This window comes from Nanorana parkeri, unplaced genomic scaffold (assembly GCF_000935625.1).
Source record: "Nanorana parkeri isolate BGI_ZX_2015 unplaced genomic scaffold, ASM93562v1 scaffold1388, whole genome shotgun sequence".
Lineage (NCBI taxonomy): Eukaryota > Metazoa > Chordata > Amphibia > Anura > Dicroglossidae > Nanorana > Nanorana parkeri.
In genome coordinates this window covers 329,024-338,074 of record NW_017307656.1, presented here as the reverse complement: position 1 = coordinate 338,074, position 9,051 = coordinate 329,024, and the positions used below count along the sequence as shown (strand labels likewise).

Here is a 9,051-nt window from a genome sequence, read left to right as displayed (position 1 = left end):
GGGGGTGATTGAGAGGTTAGCCCGGTACACGTTGTCACCTCCGGATTGTACAGTCCCCTGGAAGCTGTGTGTGTGCCGCCATTGTATGAGGAGATCTTACAGTGAGATCCTAGGGAAGTGTAACTGATTGTAAAATGTGTATAGCTCTGAATGGACGGACGCAACGTATACTCACGTTATCGTATCTCTCATGTTCTAGAATAATGAAGTCCTCGCTGCATCTGGAAGAAGATGACTTTGTACCGGAGCTGCCACGTAGCATCCATCCCCGGGAGAGGCCGGACTGGGAGGAAACAATCAGCGCCATGGTGAGTCTCCTGTCACTGCTCTCTGCCGTGACAGGGGAGGGGCTGGATTCCCCCCTCCCCGCTCCGATCCGCCAGCGCTGACTGGCGGAACGGACGGGGGAGGGGGCGGGTACAGCTGGCTCTGCCTCTAGATAGGCAGAGCCGGCTGTCAGTCACACAGCTGGGCGGATCCAGACATAATTGTCGGGATCCGCTCCGGCTGCGGCGTCTCAGTGTACCGCGAGCTGTAGCTCCCTATATACTGAGCCTAGGGTGACGGGAGGACGCTAGTTTGTGTCCTCCCGTTACCCTAAGGAGAACTATGGGGGAAAAGCCTTAACTCTATAGTTCTCCTTTAACATGCATGTCAGGGCAAAATTGGAATGGACTGAGTGGTGTCAGCCCTGCCCAGCTGTCTTTTGATAAATTACTCAAACCCTCCCACTTCATCTCGGCAACCTAAAGACTAATCATTCTCTAGTCCCAAGACAAGAACTGGGAGAGCTAATTACTCTGCTGGAGATGACACAGGAAGTGTGCACAGGGCAGCTCTGAATTTCTGAATTGATCATCAGGTATTTCTATTCACAGATAACAGACACATTCATTGATGTATTTTACAGCTCGAAGGGGGGCGAGTAAGAGAAGTTCATTGTTGGGGGGTTTACATATTCTCTAGTTTTAAATCAATTTCCTCCACTGACTGTACTCCCCACTAGTCATCGCTCTGTGTGACCTGCCATCGGTGGTATTCCTATGATGAGAGGCCGCCATTCATTATCAGGACAGTCCGGGATCTATGGGATGTTCCCCCTCCCCTTTTAGATTGTAAGCCCTCAGGGCCGGGGCCCTCCTCACCATCTTGTCTTGAATTGTATTGTAATGTCTTCCTTATATTGTACAGCGCTGCGCAAACTGTTGGCGCCATATAAATCCCGTATAATAATAATAATGTCTCATGGCGCAGTTACATGTGTTGCTGGGGGACTTCATTTTTTTTTTTTCTGGTGCCCAATTGTTGTATCTCAGCTCATCTTCAGGGACATTCCAGTGATATCTCTTTATTTTGGAGTCAGCTGTCTGGATTCTGGGATGATAATGTGAACGATGGCTGTGAGGAAATAGTTCAGATAACTGCAGCTTGCTTAGGAAATGACATTTTACTTTGCCAGTGAAGGGGGTGCAGAGTGATCTCCATCCGCCCGACACACACTGCGCACGGCCATGTGTGAGCCAGGACGGGGGCTCTGCTGACCCGGGCCATGTGTGAGCCAGGACGGGGGCTCTGCTGACCCGGGCCATGTGTGAGCCAGGACCTGGGCAGGGGGCTCTGCTGACCCGGGCCATGTGTGAGCCAGGACCTGGGCAGGGGGCTCTGCTGACCCGGGCCATGTGTGAGCAAGGACCTGGACGGTGGCTCTGCTGACCCGGGCCATGTGTGAGCAAGGACCGGGGCAGGGGGCTCTGCTGACCCGGGCCATGTGTGAGCCAGGACCTGGGCAGGGGGCTCTGCTGACCCGGGCCATGTGTGAGCAAGGACCTGGACAGGAGCTTTGCCAGCCTGGGCCGTTGGGCCATGTGTTAACCAGGACCTGGACATGGGTCTATGTTAGCCTGGGCCATGTGTAAACCCAGACCCGGACCTGGACTCTTCTGACCGGCACCATGGGTGAGCCAGGACCTGGGCAGGGGGTTCTGCTGACCCGGGCCATGTGTGAGTCAGGAATTGGACAGGGGGTTCTGCCAGCCCGGGTTTAGTGATGTGTTGGGTATTAGATCCATAGTTTGTCATTGAATCTGCTTGTGGTTTAGTCTTTGTACATTTACTCACTTCTCTGGATCTTTACCTTCCAGTTGCCCCCACTGCGATCAGATTCGTCTTTCCTCCCCAATTGTCCATATTTTAGGCCCGGTAGTGATACAGAGTTTTGTAGAAATAAATGTCCTTTGACATACCTGATTGGTGTCCATGTTGTGGGAGGAGCCTCTCCGGCGTATCTCTTCCAACAGGTGACATGGAGGAGTGATGGAGTTGCAGTGTTTGTTCCCCCGATGTCACATAGAGCGGTGCGGACCGATAAGAATGACAGGATGAGCTGCAAGCAAAGTCAGGCAGGCAGCCGGGACAGCAGGCAGACGTGTACTCAGACAGAACCAGGGATCGGTACCGTGGTACAAACTCAACAGACAGAAGTGTAGTCCAGAGAGCAAGCCATGGTCACCAGCAGAATCCAGAAGAGTCGGGAACAGAGTCAGGTCACCTACAGATACAGGTACGGGTAGATGCACCTACAGATACAGGTACGGGTATAGAAGCACCTACAGATACAGGTACAGGTAGAGATGCACCTACAGATACAGGTAGAGATGCACCTACAGATACAGGTGCAGGTACGGGTAGAGATGCACCTACAGGTACGGGTAGAGATGCACCTACAGATACAGGTGCAGGTGCAGGTACGGGTAGAGATGCACCTACAGGTACGGGTAGAGATGCACCTACAGATACAGGTGCAGGTACGGGTAGAGATGCACCTACAGGTACGGGTAGAGATGCACCTACAGATACAGGTGCAGGTGCAGGTACGGGTAGAGATGCACCTACAGGTACGGGTAGAGATGCACCTACAGATACAGGTGCAGATACAGGTTCAGGTACGGGTAGAGATGCACCTACAGGTACAGGTACGGGTAGAGATGCACCTACAGGTGCAGATACAGGTGCAGGTACGGGTAGAGATGCACCTACAGATACAGGTACAGGTGCAGGTACAGGTGCAGGTACGGGTAGAGATGCACCTACAGGTACAGGTGCAGGTACGGGTAGAGATGCACCTACAGATACAGGTACAGGTACAGGTGCAGGTACGGGTAGAGATGCACCTACAGGTACAGGTGCAGGTACGGGTAGAGATGCACCTACAGGTACAGGTGCAGGTACGGGTAGAGATGCACGCCCCGGGGTGCAGACACAGCTCCCATTCACATAGCAACAGAAGGCCGGGCTTCCGATCATGTGATCACTGTGATTGGGAAGCCCAGGAAGCCCGTCCGGCAATAACCTTTCCTTAATGGCCGGCAGGCGGGCTGGCAGGAAGGGGTTAAAGAAAACCCTAAACATGTATGTAGAAGTCGTGTTGCGGTGTCTTCACACATTGGTAGAAGTGGATTGTTATGGGTGACACGCGCTCCGGCTATTTGCATCCGTCTCCCTTCCTGCCGGCTCTTATCTTCCCGATGGGCGGCTGTTGATTTTACATTTTATTTTTTCCGGCTGTCATTACTCTACACTCCGGCGTCATCCGCGGCACAGAAACTCCCAGAATCCTCTGCGGTGTAGCGCTGTGTTATAGTGTGAAGAGGCGACACAGCTCTGATCCCGATGACGTCTTACAGCCGATCCGATTCTCATCTTTCTGGCCAAATAGATTTCTGGTCGGATTCGGATGTTTTTTCCCAACACAATACAGCCGACCCGGCACCCGGCGATCACCGACCCGGATTCTGGGTGTCCAGTCACAGGGACTACACTGTCACAATGTATGATGATGGTGTCCAGCCATGTTGGGGGTTGTAGTGTTCTATGTATAGAGTGTCATAGAATTGTATTATGATGGTGTCCAGTGGTCAGCCATGTTGGGGGTTGTAGTGTTCTATGTACAGAGTGTAATAGAATTGTATTATGATGGTGTCCAGTGGTCAGCCATGTTGGGGGTTGTAGTGTTCTATGTATAGAGTGTCATAGAATTGTATGATGATGGTGTCTAGTGGTTAGCCATGTTGGGGGTTGTAGTGTTCTATGTACAGAGTGTCATAGAATTGTATGATGATCATGTCCAGTGGTCAGCCATGTTGGGGGTTGTAGTGTTCTATATATAGAGTGTAATAGAATTGTATTATGATGGTTTCCAGTGGTCGGCCATGTTGGGGGTTGTAGTGTTCTATGTACAGAGTGTAATTGTATTATGATGGTGTCCAGTGGTCAGCCATGTTGGGGGTTGTAGTGTTCTATATATAGAGTGTCATAGAATTGTATTATGATGGTTTCCCGTGGTCGGCCATGTTGGGGGTTGTAGTGTTCTATGTGGTGCTATGTTGGGTTCAGAATCGTCTTGCACAGTCTGTAGATACATTGTGAATGTTCTCCCGGCATAGCAGTATATTGTTTATATGATTTGTGGCTATAATTAGGCTTTTCTCGCTCTCAGTACTTTATTGGGGTGTTTCCGGGAGATTCCTCCTTCGCAGGCTGATAAAACAACTTTTTACACATGTTCAGTTTATAATTTCCTCACATGATCATTTATGGGCTTCATGGAGAGATTATGGGGCTGCTGCAGGAAAGGCGTGAATGTGTGTGTGTGATACTTTAATGTCGTTTATCTTTGTACAAGTGGAAAGAAGAGATCAATTCATATCTGATAAACATATTAAAGTCGATCTTTACCCCTTCACATGTGCCAGAGGTCCAGGAAGTAAAGGGCGATCTAGTAACCTGCCCTTAGTAACAATGGCCGCTGTGAGAAGAATGGGGAGGAAAAGAAAATGAGGTGCAAAGAATACAAATGATACAATGATGGGGAAGTATCTGATTGTAGATTGTCATCACTGAACATCTCCAAGGCCTGGTTCACACCTAGGCGTATTGCATATGCGCGTCTGTCGCGTGTTTTTTTACCGCGATTCGCGGTAAAAAAGTCACGCGACATACGCGCGTTTCCGAAGGCTACTTGGCTGTATCCCAATGGAAACGCCCAACAAAACGGCCCAAAGTAGTACCTGCACCTTTTTCAGGCGTGGGCCGTTTTGTAGCGCGTTAGGGACGGGCGGAAATACGCCAAGGTGGGAACGAGACCCATGGACTACAATGGGATTTATATTTTTGAGCTTTTTGTAGAGCTTTCGTCGAGCGTAGAACGCGCTACAAAACGTTCAGGTGTGAACGAGGGCTAAAGGTGTCTTTTGTTGTCATTGTAAAGATCTGGGTGACGTTCCTCTTTATATGTGAGCGCGTTCTAGTGGGCGATGAAGTTCCCAGCTCCTGCAGAGGGAGGATGAGCTCTGTAGATCATCTTGGAGGCGACATTTTCAGCAATTGTGAACAGTATGACCCTCCATTAGAAGGTGCGGAGTCCACGCTGATGGGCCTCGTTGGTTTTATTTCCTGACCTCCTCAGTGTTTCCATGTCAGATGCGGAGCGCGGCGAGAGACACTTCAGTCGCCTCCGTGGCCGCAGCTTACGTTCTATTACAGCAATCAGACGATTTCACGGAACCGTTTATCTCCAGCCTGAGGGAAGAGTCTGTCATTGGCCTCCGACTTCCCGCGTTTTCTCCCCGTCCTGCTCATGTTATGGTGTCATGTGGCGCAGCGCGGGATGAAGAAGAACGCCGTGGCAGCATGCATGTTGGGTCATATATATACGTGATTACTACACACGGACACGCTATCATAACACGGATACAGAATATGATCTGAGACGATGACACAGCCGGGAATGGTTCCTCTATAGGACAATGACTTCCCGCGTTTTCTCCCCGTCCTGCTCATGTTATGGTGTCATCGGGCGCAGCGCGGGGATGGAGAAGAAAGCCGTGGCAGCATGCATGTTGGATCATATACATACGTGATTACTACACACGGACACGCTATCATAACACGGATACAGAATAAGATCTGAGACGATGACACAGCCGGGAATGGTTCCTCTACATTCATGGGAGGAGGAATGTCGGTTTGCAGCAACGCAGTTATAATATCTCTGGCCTCTAATCCTAACCTTTTTTCTGGGTTACAACAAACTTCCGGTCCTGACTTGAACCCTCATGAGGACAATGGTGTAGCGTGGACTGCTGAAGCCATGAAGTGCCCAATCCTCATTCGTCCCCCCGAGATAGAATGTAGAATGTACTTCATGTGATATCCCTCCGCGGAGGAAACGCTGAATGATGGACGATGGAATGTGAGAGGCTTTAAAAATGGTTTCCAAATACAAACGTTATCGCGTCAGCTCATTGACGCGATCGCGCGCTCAACCAGACGACAAACATGACAAGTGTACAACGCGATCCGCGCGGCCGGAACATGCCGGAAAATATCCATTCTTTATATAACAAGAACAAAGTAACACGCAGACGAATGTCTCCTCCCGGCTCAGCCGCTCGTCATTCTTCCCGGTGTGTATAAATGATCGGGCGGCTCACTCTATATTGCCGGTCTCCATATTTGTATGGTGATTTTTTTTCTCTGTTCCGGTGCGTCCCCCCCAGCGCGTGCACGATCATTCCGCTGTGTACACACTGGCCATTGGACAGCGAACTTCATAAAACAATGAAATGAAACAATGCCAATAAAATTGTCTCTGTCTTTCATTGGCATTGTCTCTGTACCATGTGATCGCTGTGACCAATCACAGCTTCCACAAAATGTAAACAATGGCTGCGGTCAAAATGTGAATGGCTGCGGTTTCTCTCCCTTTACTTTCTCCATAACATGCAAACTACAAATGAGGATGAACAAGAGAATTAGGACAAATGGAATCACCACATTGTACGGTTTCCACAATCTGCATAGAAGATCTTCCACCTGCCATATTCGGCACCATCGGGGGTTCCGTATTCACCATACAAAGCAGGAACGGAGTGTTTAATCTTTCCATTGGCTGTCATTCTGCCTTCCCTCCACTTCCAGTTCTTGCTTTTTCATTGGGTGTTGCACAGAATTAAAGGAGAACTATGAGGAGGGGGAGGGGCTTCTCACTCACCTCATAGTTCTAGCCGACCTGTGACAATGAGACTGTCACAGGTCGGCTCAGTAGATCGGGAGGTGAGCGGACACATACCGGCGTTCGCTCACCTCTCGATCCTGTCACGGCTCTCTGCCGTGACAGGGGAGGGGCTGGATTCCCCGCTCCGATCCGCCAGCGCTGACTGGCGGAACGGACGGGGGAGGGGGCGGGTACAGCTGGCTCTGCCTCTAGATAGGAGGAGCCAGCTGTCAGTCACACAGCTGGGTGGATCCAGACATCGATGTCGGGATCCGCTCCGGCTGCGGCGCCTCAGTATACCGCGAGCTGTAGCTCCCTATATACTGAGCCTAGGGTGACGGGAGGACGCTAGTTTGTGTCCTCCCGTTACCCTAAGGAGAACTATGGGGAAAGCCCCGACCTCGGAGTTCTCCTTTAACAAGAAAGATGAAACCGGATGAAAAGAGACAAATTTGCATCTTCTCGCTGACAGACCGGCATCCTCCAACCTGCAGCATGTTGTATCTTGTTAAATAGGAAAGCAAATTCAGAGACAGAACCACAGTGCTGAGTCCCGCCAGATCTCTGTGTGAGGCCCGCCAGATCTCTGTGTGAGGCCCGCCAGATCTCTGTGTGAGGCCCGCCAGATCTCTGTGTGAGGCCCGCCAGATCTCTATGTGAGGCCCGCCAGATCTCTATGTGAGGCCCGCCAGATCTCTATGTGAGGCCCGCCAGATCTCTGTGTGAGGCCCGCCAGATCTCTGTGTGAGGCCCGCCAGATCTCTGTGTGAGGCCCGCCAGATCTCTGTGTGAGGCCCGCCAGATCTCTGTGTGAGGCCCGCCAGATCTCTGTGTGAGGCCCGCCAGATCTCTGTGTGAGGCCCGCCAGATCTCTGTGTGAGGCCCGCCAGATCTCTGTGTGAGGCCCGCCAGATCTCTGTGTGAGGCCCGCCAGATCTCTGTGTGAGGCCCGCCAGATCTCTGTGTGAGGCCCGCCAGATCTCTGTGTGAGGCCCGCCAGATCTCTGTGTGAGGCCCGCCAGATCTGTGTGTGAGGCCCACCAGATCTCTGTGTGAGGCCCGCCAGATCTCTGTGTGAGGCCCGCCAGATCTCTGTGTGAGGCCCGCCAGATCTCTGTGTGAGGCCCGCCAGATCTCTGTGTGAGGCCCGCCAGATCTCTGTGTGAGGCCCGCCAGATCTCTGTGTGAGGCCCGCCAGATCTCTGTGTGAGGCCCGCCAGATCTCTGTGTGAGGCCCGCCAGATCTCTGTGTGAGGCCCGCCAGATCTCTGTGTGAGGCCCGCCAGATCTCTGTGTGAGGCCCGCCAGATCTCTGTGTGAGGCCCGCCAGATCTCTGTGTGAGGCCCGCCAGATCTCTGTGTGAGGCCCGCCAGATCTCTGTGTGAGGCCCGCCAGATCTCTGTGTGAGGCCCGCCAGATCTCTGTGTGAGGCCCGCCAGATCTCTGTGTGAGGCCCGCCAGATCTCTGTGTGAGGCCCGCCAGATCTCTGTGTGAGGCCCCCCAGATCTGTGTGTGAGGCCCGCCAGATCTCTATGTGAGGCCCGCCAGATCTCTATGTGAGGCCCGCCAGATCTCTATGTGAGGCCCGCCAGATCTCTGTGTGAGGCCCGCCAGATTTTCTTCTGCTGATGTCTCCGTGTATAGGGTTACATTGCTGCCACATATATGTCACTTCCGTGTGTCACGGATCCTCCGGTTGTATGTGAAGCGGGATTCGTACCTCTGACATACAACGTCACCAGATTTACAATCTGCCATTATCTGATGTTTGTTTCCTGTTCTACGTATTGCAGCGTATGATATAATACACGCTCCAATCCCATCCATGGCGCTGATAGGACACTGCCGCCCTCTGGTGGCCGAGCTGTGACACCGCTTCTCCTGTCCCATGACTCTCTCTATTTCCTTCCTTGTGTATGAAATTCAGAATGGTTTGTGGGGGGAAGGACGCTGAACTCCAGAAATGTCTGATGTCCCATCCTGCCCCCCTCCCCC

At 51.9% G+C, this 9,051-nt stretch overlaps 1 protein-coding gene across 1 annotated transcript in view; it reads left to right on the top strand.

The window, feature by feature from the left end:
- Positions 1 to 9,051, top strand: part of LOC108798041 (rho GTPase-activating protein 32-like) — a 60,862-nt gene that overhangs the window by 13,215 nt on the left and 38,596 nt on the right. Inside the window, exon 2 of the mRNA XM_018569744.1 lies at positions 200 to 308. Within this exon, the coding sequence (XP_018425246.1) occupies positions 200 to 308 (109 nt within the window). The remainder of the gene's footprint in view (positions 1 to 199; positions 309 to 9,051) is intronic.